Genomic DNA, 23,262 nt, shown 5'->3' with positions numbered 1-23,262 from the left:
TTTGGTAAGATGTGATGTTTGTAAAGAAAGTTAATAAAGAAAAAAATTTAAAAGACAACATGAGGCCTCTCCTTTGTTCACCCACTCAGCTTCGCTCCATTCATACCTTCTCTTCTATTGAGCTCCGGGGTTTTAAAAGTACTCAGGCAAACACCACAGCCCATTTCTGCCAAAAGGCAGATATTTGGGAACAGTGGTATTAGTCCCCTTAAGGTGCCCACAACCCTGCACTCCCCATGATAGGATTGCCATAAATTGGAAATGGTTGAAAGCACATAATAACAACAACAAAACTACAAATCCCAGGAATCCATAGGATGGAGCTACAGCATTTAACGTTGTGTCAAACAGTGTGGCTGCACCTAGAGCCTGCTTTGGAGGTTTTTAAACAGAGGCTAGATTGGTATCAGTTGTGAGTGCTTTGACTCGGTATTCCTTTACAACGGTATGTTGGATTGGATGGACCCTGTGGTCTTTTTCAAGTCTGTGATTATGTGGCTTGATTCTATGAAAAAATGGTACAGTTCCACCAATTTGTGCTTTGCTTCCTGATCAAAATGTGTAGATATTTCATAGTGGTTCCAGATCTCAGTTGAAAATAAAAAAAAAATTCTAGAGATCATTGGTGGCTTGAGAGAGGGGTCCAAAAGAGGATTTAAGGCCACATAATTTGCCCATACCTGCTCTATATTACATTTCCTGAGTTCTGGAGTGGAAGGGTAACATGGAAATCCATTTCTAGACTGAAATTCTTTGTCCTCTAAAAATGTCCTCACAGGCTGAACATATTATTAAGCATATTATTGTCTGTACTATGCATGCCACACTATACAAGTCATATGGCCATACTATGCAAACATACTATTACAAAGTCATGATATCTGGTTTGATGTTCACCTTCTTTGTCCAGCAGGTCCAAGGTCAGCTACCGCCATTAATGATTCCAGTATTCCCTCCAGACCAGCGGACTCTAGCAGCAGCAGCCCAGCAAGGATTCCTCCTTCCTCCGGGTTTCAGTTACAAGGCAGGCTGCAGTAAGTCTAGTCATCCCCAACCCATGGCTGTAGGGATGTGAGCCAAAGTTGGCCTGAACTAGAATTTATGTAATTTGGCCCAAAACAGAACTTGTGATTCCACACTCACACTAATTAATCAATAATTTTAGTTTTTCTGGAAGTCAAGGGTGCACCTACTCTGTAGAAAAAAATGCAGTTTGATATCGCATTAACTGCCATGGCTCCATGCTACAGAATCCTGGGATTTGTAGTTTTGTGAGACATCAGCACTCTTTGGCAGAGAAGTCTAAAGACTGGTAAAAATACCAATCCCAGGATTCCATAGAACAGAGCTACAGTACTTTAAAATGGTATCAAACTGCATTATTTCTACAGTGTAGATGAACCCCAAATCCCCAAACCCTTGGGAAAGGGTTCTCATGTATTCAACAGAAATCCCTCGTGTGCAATAGCATCTGACATTAATTCCAATGGTGGAAGATCATTCATGTATCTCTGAATATTTGGATATTCTCCATAGAACAAATGAGGAAGCGCATGCCTCATAATACATAGGAAACTTCAGCCTCTAAACTTATGGAAAGTGATCCAAATTTACTTTGAACTCAAGTCTTATGGAAGTTATACAAATACAGGTTCTGAATTTTGCACCATCCTCATCTTCATATACTTCATCTCAATAGCCATGAGAATAACTTTATATGAAAAATCAATAATATTATCTTTATAAGAGAGATCTGTAACAAAAAACTAGTGTGGAATTCTCCTGTCATTTTAAAACAGCAAGCCCTTCCCTCTTCCAGGATACACCTTTCCATTCTCTCTGCCCTCTGGTTTTCTGTAACAACAGAAACACAACATTCCACTGAGTATGCTGAATCTTCATTTGGCAGATTTTCCTTGGGAAGGGGTTACCTCTTTAGGGGAAATTTCCTCCTAGAACCTTTGTGCTTCTGCAAACGTTAGGGTTCAATTTCTGTTTTTCAGATGCTATAATCCTCTAAGCAATCACAAGCCAAGTTTGTTGCTTGTGGGTCTGTTTGCAGATGGGGTACAAACCCTCTGAAGACTGGGGCACATCCTCTGATGTGCCAAGCCAAAGTCTCTTCCCTGTCAATTTTCTCTGTGATCTGTTCCTCTTTGCTGAGATTATAGTTGCTTCTGGTGTGATTTATCCTCATCTTGGCAGCCTGAGGAACAGTGGGATACCACCAGGAGCCCTGGTGGCACAGTGGTTAAATGCCTGTACTGCAGCCAATCACTCAAAACCACAAGGTTGCGAGTTCAAGACCAGCAAAGGGGCTCAAGCTTGACTCAGGCTTGCATCCTTCCGAGGTTGCTAAAATGAGTATCCAGATTGCTGGGGACAAATTAGCTTACAGTTGTACACTGCTTAGGCAGTATGAAGCGGTATATAAATGAATCTTAGTTTTTTGTGGGTTTTTCGGGCTATGTGGCCATGTTCTAGCAGAGTTTCTTTCTTACGTTTCACCGGCATCTATGGTTGGCATTCTCTGAAGATGCCAGCCACAGATGCTGGCAAAACGTCAGAAAGAAACTCTGCTAGAACATAATAATAATAATAATAATAATAATAATAATAATAATAAACTGTTTATTTATATACTGCTTTTCCTCGAGATCAAAGCGGTTCACATCAGGTAAAACTGTGACAAACGTCATAATACAGTATAAAAACAGTTAAAACATTCAATTACAATAATAAATATTCAATAAAATTATCTAAAATTAGAAATTAAATGGTCAAAATTATAGGCTATCAAGTATCTTAATCTAATTGGGGAATATTTCTCTAAAAAGAGTCGGGAGGGTATGCTTGCTGGAAGAGATAGATTTTTAAAGCCTTTTTAAAGGCTTCCAATGTACTACTAGACCAGATCTCTTCCGGGAGAGCGTTCCAAAGAGTAGGTGCTGTCGCAGTGTAAGCTCTTTGGTGGGTTGTTGCCAGTCTCATCTTAGGATGTTCAAGTAGGAGTTTCCCCGTTGTTCTAAGGGTGCGAGGCGGATTATATAGGGAGAGGCGTTCCCTCAAGTAACTCAGGCCCAAGCCATGTAGGGCTTTAAAGGTAATGACCAACACTTTGTATTGGGACCGGAAGCAAATTGGCAGCCAGTGAAGAGATTTTAACACGGGGGTTATATGATCCGACCCAGCTGTACCCATGACCAATCTGGCTGCAGCATTTTGAACCAACTGAAGCTTCCGAATCTGATACAAAGGTAGCCCCATGTAGAGCGCATTACAGAAATCCAAACAAGAGGTTACAGTTTCTAGGTCCTTTCAATCCAGACAGGGACACAGTTGGAGTATCAGCCGAAGCTGGTACCAAGCACTCTTGGGCATCGCATCTACTTGAGATGATAACTCAGTGGCAAGCAGGGCCTAGTGGCATTTACCTTTCAGGCCACAGTGTAAAATGTGATTGATTGATTTATTTGTTTGCTCAAAATTATTCTCCTATACAGAGATGAATCCAGGAGTACTCCCAAATTGCGAACTTTGTCCTTTAGGGGAAGTGTAACCCTGTCCAGGACAGGATGGCAAATTTCCCTATCTGGATTCGGAAGACCTATCACGAGTACCTCTGTTTTCTCTGGATTCAGCTTGAGTTTGTTTTTCCTCATCCAGCCCATTACTGACCCCAGGCAGGCATCCAGAGGAGAGGTGCCAACCTTAGTCACTGTATCAGTCGGAGACATGGAGAGATAGATCTGGGTGTCATCAGCGTACTGATAACACCGAGCTCCATGGTTCTGGATGATCTCACCCAGCGGCTTCATGTAAATGTTAAATAGCATGGGGGACAGAATGGCGCCCTGAAGGATGCCCAATGTAAGCCCTCTTTTATGAGAGCAACTGTCTCCCAGCCTCACCATCTGGAATCTCCCCGAGAAATAGGACCGGAACCACTGGAGCGCAGTGCCCCCGATACCCAAATCTCTCAGGCGTTCCAGAAGGATACCATGGTCAATGGTATCGAAGGCCGCTGAGATGTCCAAGAGCATCAACAGGGTTACACTTCCCCTGGCCACATAGCCTGAAAAACCCACAAAAAACTATGGATGCCGGCCATGAAAGCCTTCGACTTTACATTAAATGAAGCTTGTTTGTTTTGTTTGTTTACATGGTGTCCCAAGGGAGAGCAAAAGAATGTCTTGGTTAGTAGAGTTGGCTTGGTGGCTCACTATGCCCCTACCAAGAAAGATGGTCAACTGGCAGATTTTGCAGGTCATCATCATCAAGACCATCTAAAAGACCATATTTCCATTTATATTCGCTTTGTAGTACATTTCTGTTCCTACCAGAAAGGGGGAGAGAGTGGTGTTTGCAAAATTCACTGCTTTGTGTGCCCAAAATAACTAAGGTGGGTTTGGGTTAAAGTGCACTGGCTCATTTGCCTTAGGCAGCAAAATGTGTTGGATCAGCCCTGCAGCAAGGGGGGGGGGGGGAGAGAGAGAGAGAGAGAGAGAGAGAACATTTCTTAGTGGTAACATTTCAGCACATAAAACTCAAGCAAATGGACCTGCTACTTTTGAAATACATTCATCTCGTAATGCTTCTAAAACAGCTGTTGTTTCAAATGTCTCTTTTTCCTCCCACCCTAGTTTAAAAAAACCCACACAACCCAACCTTAACACTGTTGTAGAGGAAATAAGATTTCCTTCTAAAACAGCCTGTTTCCTATTTAATGAAGAGGTTTAATTTGCCCTTTTTGAAAGCAACTTCCAAACAACATGCAAGTCCCATTAATCTCAACAGGAGTTCTGTGCATGGATCAAGGGTAGCATATGCCTCCCAATTTATGGGCTAACACAAAGCATGAGTATCTTTATAACCGTCTAAGGTTGAACACTGCAGATTAATCCTTGAAGGCTTTGCTTTCAAGGGAGTGTGTGTGTGTGTGTGTGTGTACGTGTGTGTTATTTGGACAATTCTGTTGAAGCTCTATATAGATTCTTGTGTATTCCTGTCATCAAGACATGGGTTGTTGTTGTTGTTTTTTACAAAAAAAGAAAGAAAAGAAAGGGGGAAGATCACAACTGCCTTCGTTCCAGCAAACAAATTTATCTTCATCATGGATTTCATAAAACTGGTTTCATTCATTTCCGCTTATCTAACTCTTCTGACATCAGTTTCCTATCTAGCTATCTGAGGCTCTCTTGTTCGGGGTGCTTCTGTCTTTGGTCCTTCTGTTTGGCTTTATTATGTTCGCATCAGTGTATCATTGACTAACTCATGAATTCCTCAATTGTTGTTGGGCCTTTTTCTTTCTTTCTTTCTTTCTTTCTTTGTTAGCACAGTATTCACTAAAAGGAGCAGATGAATTCATTTCCAAGGCAAAGGGGCTAAGCTTGTGATATATCTATTTTAAATGTGTTAATCCTCAAGGCTGATTTTTGTTTATAAAACAGAATGTCATAAATGCAATATCTAGAGCAGTACAGTATATATGTGTGCGCGCACACACAGGCACACACACACACAGTACATATATATCCAGGTTATATAGAAAATGACAAAGATCACCTGACAACATATTGAAAACAAGATTTGCTTTTACTATTCTCAAATGTAGATTTTCTGAGTGGCAACTAATACTTCCAAGACAACAAGATTTTATTTCCTTCTCACACATACCCCATGCACGTATTCTGTGGCCAGAAATATATTGGTATTTTATTGTTGTTATTTCTAACTTATGGTGCCCCTAAGATGAACCTATCATGGAGTTTTCTTGGCAAGATTTTTTTCAGTCGGATTTTTCCATTGCTTTCCTTTGAGGCTGAGAAAGTGGAACTTGACCAAGGTCACCCACTGGGTTTCCATGGCTAAGTGGGGATTCAAACTGGATTCACTTTTGTTCATTTTGTATCCAGGCTTCTTGGGAAGGTTATCATCAGAGCTACATTTTTTAAGATATACATAACGTCACTATTCACAACAAACATTTCCCCATTTCTCTACAGTGCTGCCAGTGAGGAAAATCAAAGTTCTTGAGCTCATCAATAGCTGAACTGCCTAGAGTATGGACATCTAGTGTTCTCATCATTTCTCTTCCTCAAACCAGGAAATGTAGTGATTCACAGCGCCAAAAGTGTAACTTAAAGCTGTGTTGAATATCACTACGGCTCTATTTGTAGGCCTGGAAAAGGTCAAGAATGCATCCCATTAAACATATCAGGCAGATTCAATTAATTCCTTGTTTAACACAGTGTGACGCTGTGTATGTATGTTTGCTTTTTAACTCCTAGTATATTAACAGCATGGCAGCTGCATGACACTTTACATCCATGAGACTGACATAACATCACAGAGTTCAGATTTGGGGGGAGTGAGTAGTCATGGAAATGCGAAAGAAAACTAAACCCTCCTATTCCCTGTGCCTGAAAGATGTCTTTAATAACTGCATACCAGGGAGAGGTTTCTGAAACTCCAGCTTCATCCATCCATAATGCTATCTTTGGTAAACATCTTCCTTTTATGAGACAAAGGGGCTATACAGGCTGCCCCTTTATTGGCTGGATCAGAGCCATGGTAACCTCACACCACAGCCCCCGATCTGGCCTCTGGAGGGCGCAAAAAGGAGCTGCAAAAAGCGGAAGCCAAGGGGCACCATAGCTGTGGTGGCGTGGCTTTATGATGCCCCTTCAGCACTGCATCATGTGGTTGCAGCACCGGAGTCGCACCATGATGGTGCACACTGTTTGGACCGGCGCGTGTCAAAATGGTTCCCTGGGGGCAGAGTTAGGGCATCTAGCATGAGGATGCTGTGCTCTGACTCCGCCCACAGGCTGGCACAAAGTGCCGGTCTGTATAGGCCCAAAGTCCACAGGGAATCTCAGATGTCCTGCTTCACACATAAAGCTCCATGCAGATTGAATGTAGGGCCCTGTCTGCACAGGCCAAATAAACCAGCCCCCCAGCCCCCTCCCAGGATGACCAGATGTCTTCGTTTTCCAGGATATGTTCTACATTTGAACCTTTAGTTCAGGAGGAATTCCAAAACATTTTCCATTTTGAGTATGACTAAGAAGCATCAATGTGTATTTATATTAGTGTTTTTAGCTTTTATGTTGTAATGCCCTACATTTTTCTTGATTGTCCTACATTTTATGGGGCCTTGTCCTCCTTTGCGGTTATGACATCTGTTCACCCTACCCCTACCCCATCCTCTTGGCAAGGAGACCAGACAACACACTGTCCAATCTCTGAGTCTGGTGCAAGCAATTTGGACGACATTTGACCATTCCGTGTCAAACTCGGGATGTAACACTGCTGTGGATTTTAAAAACGCACTAGCTGCTCCAAATCTTCCCAGGAGATGTTCTGACACTGGGCAGCAATTTGTACCTGGCACAGGCACCACTGCAACAGGTTGCTTCACTCTGAGGTCAGAACAAGGTGCCCAGCTATATGATTGAGCCTGGGTTCCTCATTCTGACCTTAGAAACGAATCACTTGCTGTGGCAGTGGCCAAACCTGGTGGCACAGTGGGATGGAGACAGTTGCCTGGCATCAGAACAGAGGGCTAAGGTAACAGGGGAAGGTCAGGGCAGCTCTGGGGCAAGGATACTCCAGGCTACCCCTGGAATAACCTGGCCAGCGCAGACAGGACCTAGGTCAGGATGATTTCTCTCGGTTGTTGGTGAAGCTGTGTGGGTATCCAGTAGGTTTCCCACATTCCTACTTTTTCCACAGTTTCACAGTGGTGACAACAGCAATCAGAAAATGGTCAGAATCTTGTTGGTATCTTAAACATGTGCATGTTCCCCTGTGAAAACAATTGACCATTTGTGTTCAATGAGACAGAGCTGGATTCAGTTCAAGAATGTGGAAGTGAAGTTGCATATTCAGTACCATTCCACCTCAATGAGCATTTGGCACGGATGCACATATGCATTGCAGATGGGTGTGTAGAATTTGGTTGTGCCTTCAGTTGCACATTTGGTGCCTTGATCCAGTTGCACGATATTGCCATTCAACACAAATGTTACATAGCACTATTAAGTGTAAATCTGCATGCAGAGATTTACACTATGTAGTTCCAATGTTCCCTATTTTTACTAGCACCAAGCAGTCTGTTTTTCCAGTTAGTTCCAGTTAAGACCTGAAATACCAAAAAAATAAATAAATGCTTGAGCTGATTGGCTATCTCCTTGATAAGGTGTCTCAATATGTCAAGGCACTCTCTCTTGCCAAAGATGGGAAAATTTGTGTGTATTCCTTATATCTCTTTCTCAGCATCTTTCCTTGCCACTTCCATCCATTATCTGGAAACCTTTTGGAAAAATAGGTGGAAGTGACAGAGGAAATTGCTGTTTGTGGTAGACAAGATTGGTGGGAATGTGAAATTTATCTATCAAGCTCTGTTTTTTCTCTTAACTAATGAGATTTATTTCCAAGGTCCCTCTCCTGTATTTTGGCCCACATTCTACCACTGCACATGACATTGTGGAAGGGTATACAGATGGCAAATTGACGAGTACGGCTATATATATATATATATATATATATATATATATATATTCACAGATATTTAGGTGATGAGAAATCAGGTATGAAATGTTCTAGAATTCAATTTTTACCTTTTTTCTTTAAAATGAGTATTTGGCCATTTCACTTGTCACAAAGAATTCTGAGAACAATTCAGCCCACTTTCACTTTTTAAAATACCATTAATTTCAACTGCCTTTTATGTGGTGAGTCAGATATCATCACCTTGAGCTTTACAGATGGGGTATCTTTATTCCAATTTCAGACATACCTACATTTTAAGAAGGAAAGGGCAATACATACAATAGGTAAAGGGTGTGTGTGTATGTGTGTATTTATGTTTGTGTGTGTATCAGCTAGAAATTAAAAAAATACAAAAAAACCTCAGCACAGTTATTGATGAAATATCTAATTACTCTTTACTCTTGGCACAAATCAGTATGAGTGTAGACAAGCCAAGGCTAATAAAATTAAAATATGCTGAATTTACCATTCGTCAGTTATTTGAACACTATCCTCTACATCCAATAAAAAATTATGAAACTCATAGTTAATTGGTTTTTTGTACAGGACAATAAAATTAATGTTTAGGATTTAAACACCATAAACTTCCCCAGGCAGATTTGCTGATGTATCTCTGCTTTTTAGTCCATCACATGTTTCATTGTTTAATAGGGTATCATGTGGGCCATATTATAATGCCTCTTGTACACAAGACCCGCAGGCATGGCTTTGTGAAGGCTCCTGGCTAATTTCTGATTTAAGTACTGTCAGATGATGTCCAGGACATTAACAAATTGCCAAGCCCCATAGGGGAGAGTGGAGAGTTGGGGGGAGGAATAACGTGATATAGATTTTATATATACATAAGCCCTGTTCAGGCATTATGTACCTGGTTTGAATCAAAGCTTAGATGGAAATGCCTGGCCCATTTTGTCCATCATCACTTTGCTCACATGGAAAGAATATGTGTGGCGTTCAATGCCTGCACAGAGAATTTTGTGCCTTTTCAGTTGACCCAACAGAACCATTATCACATTGTGGGCTATAGAATTTATGTTCTGGTCCACACAGCTACTTCTAATGGATTTGAAGAGGACCAGCATATTGTTATTGCCACTGTTATTTATAGTCTGCTTTTCAGCCAGGACTAGCTCCCAAAGCAGCTTACAATTAAAATAAAAAGCACATTTATTAGAGATATGTGGGATGTTTACGACAGTCTCTTCAGGTCATGGACAGTTGATGACACAGTTGAGGTTCCAGACTCTTCTCTCCAGAGGAAGAATGGAGAAGGAATTGAAAGTGGGGTCAGGATGGGGCACCTACCTATTCATTGCCCAAAAGAGGACATTGATTTGCACAAAAAGCACACAAAGGCACATTTTGTTACAAATAATTATGATTTTACATAGCACTATAATACAAGTTGAGAGCCAGCATGATGTAGTGATTTGAGGGTTGGTCTATGATACTGGAACTCAGGGTTTCGTTCCTGCTCAGCCATGAAAGCCACTGGGTGACCTTGGAAAAGTCACATGCTCTCAGCCTCTGGTGAAGGCAATGGCAAACATCCTCTAAACAACCCTTGCCAAGTAAACCTCATGATAGGTTTGCCTTTAGCTGGAAACAACTTGAAGGCACACATGCACAATGCAACTTGAGAAACAATAGGTTTGCCTTTAGCTGGAAACAACTTGAAGGCACACGTGCACAATGCAACTTGAGAAACAATAGGTTTGTCTTTAGCTGGAAACAACTTGAAGGCACACATGCACAATGCAACTTGAGAAACAGCATGATATAATGGTTTGAGCATTGGATTACAACTTCCCTGCTCAGCCATGAAAATGCACTGGATGATCTTGGGCAAGGCATACACTCTCAGCACCCTAGAAAACCCCATGATAAGTTTGCCTTAGGCTTGCCTTAAGTTGGAAACAACTTGAAGACACACAACAACATCAATACAGCTTACTACAGTGGGGAATGTGCTAAATTAGTTGCTATTTAAAGATCAAAAAGGAATCATCCTTAAACATCAAGTGATATTTCTCACTGTGGTGGAGGTTTGGAGTGGATGGTCCTTCAGAAAAAAAGACACCTTTAGACATATTGGCCTGATACAGACAGCCAAAATAAAGCTTCTTTGAGTCACTTTGGAGGTATGGTGTTTCAATGATACAAGCGTCCTAAGAGTCCAGAAGCCGCACCAAAGCCCATGCTCCAGTCCTAAGGACTGGAGTGCAGCTTTGGTGCAGCTTCCAGACTCTTAGGATGCATGCATCATTGAAACACCATACCTCCAAAGTGACTTGAAGAAGCTTTATTTTGGCTGTCTGTATAGGGCCATTGCTATCATTTTGATGGTCATTTAAACAGCACTCTGTGCTTTGTAGAACAGGGTTGGGGATGTTTTGGCCTTCCAGGTGTGTTGTCTTACAACTTCTATCAGTCCTACCCCGAATGAACAAAGGGAGGTGATTGTTGGGGTGATAATCCTTAGCAAACAAAAAACCAAAGGTTACCCATCTCTGTCACAAAGCAATATGGCAACCCTAACTCAGAATGTTGAAGATCCCAGCCAACAAAAACATTTGGCCTATTGATGACAGTAATTTCCTAACCACTGTCAACCAACAACCTAGGTCATGAAGGCTTAGTGATCCTGTGAAAAGCACCTGCCAACTATTTATGATACCTAAATGAAATGTGGGGACTGAGGATGGAGCACTATCTCTCCCCTTCCCCCAGCCCAAGAACATATGGGAACATCAGGAATGGTGAGGCTAGAAGATGTGTGCATTCAGTGTCATAAAGAACTATTGCTGGGGATGTAATCTCAGCTACCATTGTGAGCAGCAGTCTTTTGTATCTGAAGTTGCCAGATGTTTGGTGAAACCCCTCCCTCCATTACAGACTTTTGATGATCTTCAGGAAAGGATTTTCTGGAGATGGAGTGGGAACGAGTGGTTAGAAACAACTGTTGCATGATTGATTGTAACATTGGGTAAAGCCCAATAAAAGTTGACCTACATTAACTTGCAACATGTTGGTAAACATATATCACGGAAAATAGCAAGAATTCAAAAGCCACATCCACAAACTTATTATGCCCATTTAATCAGATACACCATGACCATGCATTGTACTTTTACAATAAATGTGTACTGTTCTAAGTCTTGTTTCCAAAGACTTTCCTGGTCCAGTAATTTCTGTTAGAACATCTTTGGTCCATGCACAAATGCTCCAATTATCTTTATTAATGGAATGGAAAGCTTTTTAAACATTTTGTCATGTAGAGAGGCCAGAAATATATAAAGCACTGCACATCTGTGTTAACTGCAAGGTTAGATGTTAACAATTTGTTTCTTTGTTTTCTGCACAAAAACAGAAGGGGTACTAGGATTGTTAATTCAGATTAAATCAGAGATGACAGCAAGATTTAGTAAGGCCTTTTCTTGGATGTGTTCAATCCTAATGTTTTAAAGAGGATTCATATGAGTATTTCTTTTTAAAAAATATTTCATATCAGTTATAGGAAAACAGAAAGACAGGAGGACCTATCTTAAAAAAAAAAAAAGCAAAAGCACTGCTGTGCCTATCTAATCTACTAAACAAATTTATCTGAGAAATTTTGTCACAATATTACAATTCAGTCTCCTTTCTAGACTACAGCTCCCGGGAATCTTTTCTACAAGAAAAAAGGATAGGATGTCATTGTTGCACTTTGTAGGAAAGAGCTGAATTCTTTTACCCTATGAAACCCTTTTGACAATTAATTCAAATGATGTGTGCCAGCACCAAAAAGTCTCCAGCAACTGAATAAATTGAGATATATTCTGATTAAAAAGATGGGGCCTGTATCCAAAATTTGCCACCTCCCTTATGAAATCAAACATTTTCAAATGGATTTCTTGGTCCTGTGAACAATGTTATGGGTAACTCTTTCTTCAGTGGCTAGTCAATTGCAGATTAACTTAATGAAACATGTGAGATCCAACAAGGTGTACTGATTTGTGTTGGACTACAACTCTGGAGATCAGGATTTGATTCACAGCCAGTCATGAAACCCACTGGGGTGACCCTGTGCAAATCACATGCCCTCAGCCTCAGGGGAAAACAATGGCAAACCTCTTCTGAAATCCTGCCCAAAAACAAAAAAACAAAAAAACAAAAAAAAAAAAAAACCCATGGGGGTCACCATAAGTCAGAAATGACTTGACAGCACACAACAGCAACAAATGACAGGCTCAAGGCACTTGCGTAGTGATCTCTGGTGTCAATACAGGCATGTTACAAGCACACCCAGACTATTATCCATGAATCCAGTGAGTAAAGTCATGATGGGTTAACCCTAAGTTAGCCCCATTGTGTTAAGTGCTTACTGTGAACAAGCTTGCAAATTTGTCCCCTCTCGTGTGATGCTCTTATCAAGGTTGCAGTGTTCCCCCACCACCATTCTTTTTCTTTTTCCTTCATGGCTTTCCCCCACCACCACTACCTTCTCAAGCTCAGTCTTCTGATCAATGTGTGCTCCCCCCTCCCTATTTCCCTAAATACATCATGAAAAAGGATGAGGTTTCCGCCTTAATTGCTTGTGCCTTTTATTCACATTCCTCTCTCAGCCAGAATTGTGAAGAGTGTTAGTAAAAGGCTTCACAATGGAGCTTTTCATTAGGCCCCAGCAAGGCATACAAAAGAAGGCTTTTGGGAAGAGTGAATGCAGGAGTTTAATTTGCAGGTGGAGAGTAGATAAAAGGTGCTGATGCCTCTATTATTCTCTTACTTAGGTGACCCTTACCCTGTTCAGCTGATCCCAACAACCATGGCAGCTGCTGCCGCAGCAACTCCCGGCTTAGGCCCTCTCCAACTGCAGGTAAGTCTGGACCAGGCAAAGGTTAAATAAATATGGAAAATGGTTTTCTCTCTCATTCGAACAGCCTGAAATACACAACGTGTTTCTTCCACCCCATCCCCAACCTTTGTTTTGATTCTTTTATTTATTTGTTTTTTGTTTTTGGCACAGCCTGCTTTTTCATTTGCAAAACTGCATCTGCAGATGGCTTTCTTTTCACCTGGATGAGGGAGGCTTTATTTGAAGGATCATTTCCACTCCCTGGTGATGCTTTTAGCTTAGCAGGCAAATAATAGTAGTAGAACACACATTTGCACTTCTCTTCCCTTGTATTTTCCTACCTTCCTTGGGTTCCAAGTTTAGTCTTAGAATACTTGTAACATGTTGATGAGGGGAAGGAATAGATATAAATGATGAATTTCTTCTCAGATTGCTAGCAATTCTGTGCAGCAGACAGCACTTGGCTTAGAAATGACCAAAAATGTACCTATGTACATGTGGGGTTGGTAGAGACAACCAAATTTGTGTGCACTGAGATCTGTCGTGCAGATCTTGGTACGAATGAAATGTCCTTATAATTTGGAAAATTCTGAAGTCAAGAATTTGGTTTACAAACTAGCACTGAATGTAAACCATAGTCATTTCACATCCAAATCTACTTCTGGTTATTCGAAACTGCCATCATTTCAGCAATATAATTGAGGGCAGGAGGAATGCCATCTTTCAATTGCTATGGCAGAACAACTGGAAGCCAGGAATCTTTAGTGAGCTGTAGTACTCAGATTTTTATGTATCTTGTGCCTCACCTTGACTTAACAAATTCACTGTGAGAAAGTGAGGTAAAATCCTTGATTTGAGTGATGTAAATGTTCACGTATTTTGTTCCCACATGCAAGAGTATATAATTTAAGCAATTTTCTTCCCACCTTGTGAGAATATATGGATGTAGGCCCAATCTGCAAATACTATTTGTACTTTTGGACTTTGTTGGGTAAAATTCATTTTTGTAAAAATCCACGTGGCTTTGCTAGCCAGATCATATGTTTCAGTGTAGAAAACATGTACCTAAGAAAAGACAATGTGCAAAAATATTGTCTTTTGTGCCAAAAAACACATTTCAAAAAAAGTTACACATGGTTCTTAACAGGAATCCATGTATTTGTGCAAGGTCCATAAAGCTGTACTCCCCCCAGCATTTTGGTTGTTTAAAAACAACAATACTTTTGTGCAGGAATTGATATCTTTTGCACATTATTATTATTATTATTATTATTATTATTATTATTATTATTAACTTTTATTTATAAAGCGCTGTAAATTTACACAGCGCTGTACATACAATCTTTTAGTTAGATGGTTCCCTGCCCTCAGGCTTACAATCTAAGAAGACACGACACAAAAGGAGAGGGGAGTGGTGGTGGGGAATGGGATCAGGTCCAGCAGTTCTTCTCCACCTCCCAGGCCTGGACCAAGGCAGATGGACTGGAGGAAGGGCTTGGCTTCTTAATGGATGGTTAAAAGGAGGCTTCCTGGGTCAGAGAGGGGCTCACCTCTGGGAATGCTTCTCTAAACAATATAGTCTTTAATTCAGTTTTGAAACTGGGTAGAGAAGTGATGAGGTGTGCATATGGGGGAAGAAGGTTCCAGGAGTAAGGGGCAGCAAGCGAGAAGGGACGAATTCGGGAGGGGGCAGTGGTAGTCCTACACTGTGACAGGAGACCTTGACTACAAGAGCGGAGGGTGCGAGTAGGAATGTAAGAAGAAAGAAAGTCAGATAAGTAAGGAGGGGCCAATCCATGGAGGGCTTTGAAAGTAAATAATAAAAGCTTGTACCAGATGCAGAAGGGGAAGGGGAGCCAATGAAGGGAGGATAAAAGATGTGAAACATGGTCAAAACGGCGAGCGGATGGGACAATACAGGCAGCTGAATACTGGACAGAGATTAAAGGATGGAGGGGTGAAAGAGGAAGCCCTGTCAGAAGGAGGTTACAATAATCTAGTCGCGAAACCACTAGGGCATGGACTAGAGTCTTGGCAGTAGAGGCTGAGAGGAATGGACGGATCTTGGCAATGTTGTGGAGAAAGAATCTACAGGCCTTGGCGGTGGCCTGGATCTGGGGAATAAATGACAGAGAAGAGTAAAAAATGAAGCCAAGACTGCGAGCTTGATGAACCGGTTGAATAGAAGTGTCGTCAACAGAAACAGAAAAGGAATAGTGAAGGGTGGGTTTAGGTGGAAAGACAAGAAGCTCAGTCTTAGACATGTTGAGCTTCAAGCGCCGAAGCCGCATCCACTGAGAGATGGCAGTCAGACAAGAAGAAACTTGCTGTTCAAGCCTTGGAGAAAGGTCAGGGGTGGAGAAATACAGCTGAGTGTCGTCGACATACAGATGATAGGAGAAACCAAAAGAACTGATGAGTTTACCTAGGGACAGTGTATATAGAGAGAACAGAAGGGGACCCAAGACAGAGCCCTGGGGAACTCCAACAGATAGGGGAACAGAGGACGAAGTCTGACCACCCGTGACCACTGCAAAAGATCTGTCTGACAAGTAAGATTTAAACCAGTCGAGAGCAGAGCCAGAGAACCCAAGGTCAGAAAGTAAATCAACCAGGAGACAGTGATCAACAGTATCAAAGGCTGCAGACAAATCAAGAAGAATGAGAATAGAGTAGAGGCCATTTGCCTTGGACCGCAAGAGATCGTTTGAGATCTTGGTGAGGACTGTCTCTGTAGAGTGCCGTGGGCGGAAGCCAGACTGGAAAGGGTCCAGGAAACTTAATACAGCGAGAATAAACGACCCGTTCTAGGACCTTAGAAAGAAAAGGAAGAAGAGAAATTAGACGATAGCTAGACAAAGAAGAGGGGTCAAGAGAGGGTTATAATATGTTTTCTTCCTCGAAACATGTCTTTTGTACAAGAAACCTACTTGTACTTTTTTCGTATGTCTTCCCCAGTCCTGAAGTGCAAAGAAACTTGGAGTTGGTCTCCTTTCCCTTCTGGAGGGTGTCTCGAGTGTTCAGTTTCTAAATGCCTATAAATATTAACCAACATTTTTCATGTCTGTATAAGAGACTAGGCAAAATTTTCAGAGTGTATGTATTTGTCATGATACATATTTAGGTGGATCTTGGCATGGTGTATGTAGAGTTACCAGGTGGTCTTCCATCCAGACATTGAGCTAGATGGCTACATCACATCTGTAGACCACAACCTAATATTCAGAGAAGACCATGCTAAATAGGGAAAAGATTAGAGGTAAGGGGATTTTGTTTACAAAATGCCAGTCATCAGTTATTCACTCCTCCATATGAGCATCTGATGCCCATCGGATGTTATCTTTCCCTGCTTTTATTAATAGGGAACAATAAATTGTTAGCTATTAGAGGACCTGGTTCACAGTGCAAGATTAATCAGTCTTATGAATGTATTCATACTTCCACATCTCAGCTGGACACATCATGGAAAACCTCCCTGAGTCCACCTACAAATGCAAAATCAACAGTTGAGGTGTGCTAAATAAGACCTTCAGTAAGTCTGATGTTCTCCAAAACCAAGACCAACTCACACACCCAAATCACCAGCCTGTTATGAAAGGATTGTATGAGTTAGAGTTTTCCTTTTCCTTGCTTTCCTCAAAAGTGGAGAAGAAATCATTTCAGAGAGATGGAGTAACTATCACATTGTGAGTTGGCCTGAAATTATCATCATTTTCAATTTGCTGTGTATGACATAACATCAACATAATAAGTCACGCTTTTAGTGAGCAGGAGAGAGGATAGTTAAGATACATCTCTTCTGCATTTGAGTCAGCTGAGTGCCAGCAAAAGCACTGTCAGTGTATAGGCTTGTAGAGGTTAATGTATTCACCCCTATTGTGCCTTTATATGAAAAGCGACACTGTGCTACAAATACTACAGACAGTATTGGCTTGTTAGGACCACAGATGCAAGGCTGTGTAGATCTGTCTTTCTCCAGGAAAGATATCTTGGGGAGAACCTCAGTCCTCATAGAGTGCTACAAATAGTTCCAACAGATGGAAAGACAACAAAGTTATAAATCAGAAAAAGAAAGGGAAGCGTTAACCAGAGCTGTGTAACTGGCCATGAAGTAAAATGTTTAGAGGTTGAAATGGTTTATTTCTATTGTCACTTAAAAAAAAACAGGGAGAAAAGCAGTTAGTGATAGAAATAGTGGACAGTATAGAGCAGTTGTCAAGGTTTTCAGAGACCTATAAAATGAAAACTGTGATAATGGTTAGTAGAAAATGAGGGAATGTGGACATTCCCAGTGCTATTGGTTTTATGGGAAGCAATGTGACATGACTGTACTGAGGAAAAATCCATCCAACCTCCAACATGTGAAAATAGAGACAACCTGATTGATGAATATCCAGTAGCTCCAAGAGCATGATCTATTGTAAGTTCTGGGGCAGTGGAGCACAGTGAGTCACGGGGAGCACACACAGAGAGAAGGAGTGTAAGATTGATTGATTGATTGATTGATTGATTGATTGATTGATTGATTGATATTGTGCCTTTCTTCCAAAATGAGACCCAAAACAGCTTGCAATATAAGTTAAAACAAAATACAGATTGAATTTCTCTTATCCAGAAATCTGAAATATTCCAAAATGCAAAACTTTTTTTCATGGGTGGCTGAGATAGTGGAGCTTATTGCATGGGGCTCAGGGAAGGCAAATGGCATGGAAGGGAAGGGAGCAAAAAGGGAAGGGAATGGGGAATTCACCCATATTACCACACCCCATCCATCCCACAGGAGGCGATTTTCAAGAACTGTTCAGAATCATCCTTGAAAATCATCTCTTGTGAGAAGGATGGGGAATAGATCGGGAACTTCCAGTGGCATCGGCAGCGCTCCCCCATGCGGTAATATGGTTGATTTCCCCATTCCCTTCCCCCATTTGCGTTCCCCAAGCCTCGTGCGGTAAGCCCAAGCAATACCTTTGCTTTCTGATAGGTCAGTGTACACAAACTTTGTTGCATGCTCAAAATTATTTAAAATAGTGTGTATAAAATTATATTCAGGCTATGTGTATAAGATGTCTATGAAACATAAATGTTGTGTTTAGACTTGGGTCCTATCTTCACGATATTTCATTATATACATATATTAAAATACAGGTATTCCAAAATTCAAAAAACTCCTACCAGCCACCCTGAAACCCAAAAAACTTCTGATCTCAAGTGGTTTGGATAAGGGAGAGTGAACTGTAGCTAAAACAATATGTGATTCAAAATTTTACCAAGCATTAAACAATCCAATTAAAATATTACTTTTAAAACATTAATGTAAACCACTTAAAACATATGTTATATTTTAAAGAACAACACACCAATTGCACATCCTTCTGCATCATACTGTGTATGAATCATGTATATGGATTTTCTAGACACACATACACATTTAGTTAGGTTTGGATCCTGAATTAACTACTGTAAACAAAGCATCCATAAGTCACTGTGGCAAGAGGTCTGGTGTGGAATAAAAAAGCACTGGGGAAAGTTAGATTTTGGAATACTGCCCTGAGACTCTAAGGATATTGCTTAAATCTATTCATGGAACAGCGTAGGGTAAAGGTCCCACCACCATAAAGACAGTCTGTTAATTCTATCCTCTGCATGGGCATCTGATAATGTGAATACCCAGCTGGCATTACCTCCCCCTGCTCTTATTAACAGGGAAAATAACTTGATAAGTATTGGATGATTTGGTTCACAGCGCAAGATGAACTCATCCTATGAAAGTATATCTATTTCAAAATCTCAGCTTGCTACATCCTGGAAAACCTCACCTGACCCCATATCTGTGTGTCTATGCTTTCAAGTTGTTTGTCAACTTATGGAGACCCCATGAATTTAATATTTCAACCGCATACACAGATACCAAATCCTGAGACCTATGGTGTGTTAGACCTGAACTTGGGTATGTCTGATTTTCCACAAGACTATCTTGCTCCCCCTCATCAGACTGCTAAAAATGGTTTCTGAAGCTACCTCTGCACTGTACAAATAATCCAGTTTGACACTGCCTTAACTGCCAGGGCTCAATGCTATGGAATTCTAGTATTTGTAGTTGTATGAGCTATTTTAATTGCATGCTATGCCATTTTACTGTTATAATCCACTTTGATTCCTTGAGAAAAAGTGGAATATAAATAAATTGTTGTTGTTGTTGTTGTTGTTGTTATTTGTCAGAGAAGTCTGGTGCCACAAGAAGTTACAGATCTCTGAATTCCATAGCATTGAGTCATGGTAGTTAAAGTGGTGTCATACTGCATATTTATGCAGTACAGAAGCAGCCTCTGTGTTAGAGTCCAATAAGGTAACTATTCCAAGCCCTGGGAATATTGATTCCATATTCTCTTTTTGGCAAAGGAAAGAAACTACATTATCTCTCCCAGGACTTTTAAGCTTTTATCCCTTGTGTGTTTATTACATTGTTGTGACAAATATAGTCGTATAAACAAGGTTTGAAAACCAGATTTAAGCACCCAAACCTCTTGGCCTGGATGGATGACTTTATCAGTTTCGGTTTTTCTTATTTGCATTTCTTTAAAAGCTCAATTTTTCTCAAATGCAAAGATAAAGAACTTTAAGGATGCAGGAATTTTTTCTTAAAATAACAATCTAAAAATAAAGACCTAATTCCTATTGTTAGTATCAAACAGAGTAGACCTGATGAATCATGGAGATTTACCTATGTGTTGACTCACCATCCCATTAGACTCCTCTAACCAACAACAGGATTCCAGCTAAATTCTCATCCATCCTTAAAAGAACCCTGAGTTTTTAATTATTTTATTCACATCTATCCTGCCTTTCTCCTTGAACAGGGACTCAAGGTGGTGAACAGCAAATTTAAAATACAATTTAAAAATAAAACCAAAGCATCAAAATATACAAATATAAAAATTTTAAAACAATTAAACAATTTTAAAAGTTAAAACAGCCATAGTTCTCTTTCCAAGAACTATAAAACAGAGTAAAACTGATTGGAGCTGTGTCATTAGCTCTTGTAAGAAGAGCCCTGAGGATGAAAAAAAGATAAAATCCCTCTGAAGTCCTATTGAAATAATGGGTTCATGAGCAAGCCAATTCCTCTGGCTTGGAGCACTCATCATGCAGAAACCCAAGATGGATTGAAGCAAGACTTGAGCCAAATGATGGCCACCTGTCTGCCCAAGGTCTAGCTCTAACCCACCAAAGCAATTTTTATCCAGCCCTCAATATCTGTGCCAAATTTTAATCAAGATGTGTTGAGAAGTTCCCCTGCGATTTCTCCCATTAAAAGAAAAGAAGGAAATAGAGACATCCCTTGTCTCACTTTTGAAAATGTTTCATTGCACGTTTGGATTTTATGTGCAATGCTTCAATTGTGCTAGATCATATCTCTATATTGTAGAGATACTGCAATTGACCAAAGACACACGTTCAAATCCCTACCTACTCAAAAACTGGTGACATTGGAATGGGGATAGTTTTTTTGAAAACACAGTAGAGCTTAGAAAGGTCACTTTTCTGGAATGACAGTTGCCAGAATCCTCCAGCCAGCATGGTCCCATGGGTATTCTGGGAGACACACTCACCAAAAGTAACTTTTCCAACCTCTGAAACCGAGTGCCCCTTCAGAATGTAGATGGGAAACATTGGTGCTGTGGGCCATGCACTTTTGATAAAGTGGGTGCAAGGCAGAGATAATAGTGATGTTGTCAGTAAGTACATTTCTCCACTTGGGGACTTCCTGCAACAGATGTTCACTAAACTGTGGGGCTTTTAGTCTGCTACAAAAGCGTAAGCAGCTGCTCTATTCAGCCGACTCATGACTTTATAGATTTCAATTATGTCTCCTCACGGTCGTCTTTCAATACTCTTGGAAGAACATTTTCTACCTGCCCTCATTTTTCCTTTCTGCCTTTTATTTTATTCTCTGCTCCTGGTTTTGCGCTTTCATCCTGTCCGAATCTTTGTGCACTGACAGCAGTAGTGAAACAAGGTTATTGTGGGAAGGGGATGAAAAGGGGGAAATGACAATGTCACCAGTTCTGTGCAGTGTCTGACACATGCTCTTGGTGTTGAAAGACCCCTGCCAACCTGGCTTTGAGAGGACATGTGTTTTGAAGCCCTTCCTCTCCTCTGTCTCTCCAGGAGTCCCCCACTGTGCCATCCTACCTGCCACAGTTAGCACTAATTGGTTGCCCTCATTGGCACTGCCTGCCGAGAGGCTAATGACTGGATGAGCAGGTACATTAAACTGCCTTCCCTGTTTGTAGCAGTGGATACTCTATAATGAATGTAACTGACTACTTTAGGGAAGCTGCCATGCCATACCATCTATGTCTGAGCTTCTTTTTGTGTGGATAAAGCAGAGACTTCCCTGTCTTTCTTTGCAGATATGGATCTTGGGAGATCTCATTGTCACTCTCTCGGTCAGTGCTTGCTTAGATTCTGTTGACCTGAACTCACATGAGCAGGGAGATTGCGTATTGGGTAGTGTTGCCACACTACTTGTAATCTAGACAGTTTGAAGAAAGGTAAAAAGTTATGCAATAATGGTGAAGCCACATGATCCCCCTGTATGTGTAGATTCCATGTGCTGTTTCTCTGTTGGAAATCAGAAGGTTGCTTTTGTTACAAGGGCAGATCTGTGTTTTTGTACCTTCAGGTGAAGGAATGTCTGAGGAGGAGAAGAGAAAAAGAGCAAGGGTGAATCTAAACTGTAGAGATAATGCCGTTTGATATTGCTCTAAGTGCGGTTGCTCCATCCATAGAATCCTGAGATTTGTAGTTTTACAAGGTCTTTAGCCTTCTCTGACAAAGAGTGCTGGTGCCTCACCAAACTACAAAATCCAGAGGCATGGCTGTTAGAGTGGTGTCAAACTATGTTATTTCTGCTGTGTAGATCCATCCCAGATTGGTATTTCCTAACCCAGTTTGCAGCAGACTATATGGTTTCTACAGATTTGTTGTTAGGAACATACAGTTCTATTATATTCTGCTAGCAAGTTTTCTCAGGATGATTCTGTACTACCCCTACTCTGGTTGTGCAGCAAGGCAATGTAACATCTCCAAAAAGACTGGACAACTTTCTGATGTCATAATTATTATGTTGAGGTAGCATTCTGAAGTCTGGTTTATCTATACTGGGATGTAACATAGAGACAGAGCATCCTCCTTTCATCAGCCTCATGAAGTTCAGCTGATGATAGTGGCAAAGACACATACATACACACACTGGGTCTTTGCTTATCTATTTTCTAAGCAGTAATGGGTGAGTGGAGACTAGAATAGGCAAGTGGGAAAGGAAAGTGTTCAAGACTCATCCCCATAAGCAAGCTGATACACATCCCAGAGGTGTAGGAGGAATTAAAGGGGATCTGTCCCTTGGGCTGTGGGTTCTCCACTGCTGATGTAGACCAAGGGAGGGCAACTGTGTGGAGACTAGAGGCTAATTTTTCTCACTGAAATATACAAATGAAATATCTCAATTTATCTCTACAGTCTCTCTCAATATGATAACATTGCATTACTTCCTCTTGAGAGGGCCTGGAGAGGAAAACAGGTATTTGGGGTAGTACAAGATTCTGGGGAGCTTTTGTTGGTGGGTTGAGAGTATTTTTACATGCTTTTACTCATTTACCCCGGGATTCTGGGGACAAACATTCCCCAAAAGTGCATGTTTAATTATTATTTTTATAAACTCAGGAGCTGTGGGGCTTTGAAAGAAATGATAAGGGTTTGGAGGGCCCAAAACGTGGAATTCCAGGCTCACATACAAACCATGATCTGCACTATGTTCACCCGTACTATAGACAGTTTAGAGATGGCTCAGTGGCGTGACCTGCTATTCC

General features: G+C 41.0%; 1 protein-coding gene across 7 annotated transcripts in view; it reads left to right on the top strand.

Moving 5' to 3' along the window:
* Nucleotides 1-23,262, top strand: part of SOX5 (SRY-box transcription factor 5) — a 454,554-nt gene that overhangs the window by 297,004 nt on the left and 134,288 nt on the right. For 5 of the 7 annotated variants that reach the window (XM_089527612.1, XM_089527607.1, XM_089527608.1 and 2 more), the window contains 2 exons: nt 911-1,034; nt 13,326-13,411. In XM_089527612.1, the coding sequence (XP_089383738.1) occupies nt 911-1,034; nt 13,326-13,411 (210 nt within the window). The remainder of the gene's footprint in view (nt 1-910; nt 1,035-13,325; nt 13,412-23,262) is intronic. The other 2 variants (XM_089527613.1, XM_089527609.1) reach the window with 1 other exon arrangement.

This window comes from Sceloporus occidentalis, unplaced genomic scaffold, assembly GCF_023333645.1.
Source record: "Sceloporus occidentalis isolate IW3139 unplaced genomic scaffold, rSceOcc1.0.p SCAF_5, whole genome shotgun sequence".
Taxonomy (NCBI): Eukaryota; Metazoa; Chordata; class Lepidosauria; order Squamata; family Phrynosomatidae; genus Sceloporus; species Sceloporus occidentalis.
Note: the sequence above shows the minus strand (reverse complement) of the source record. Positions and strands in the feature narration are given on the sequence as shown.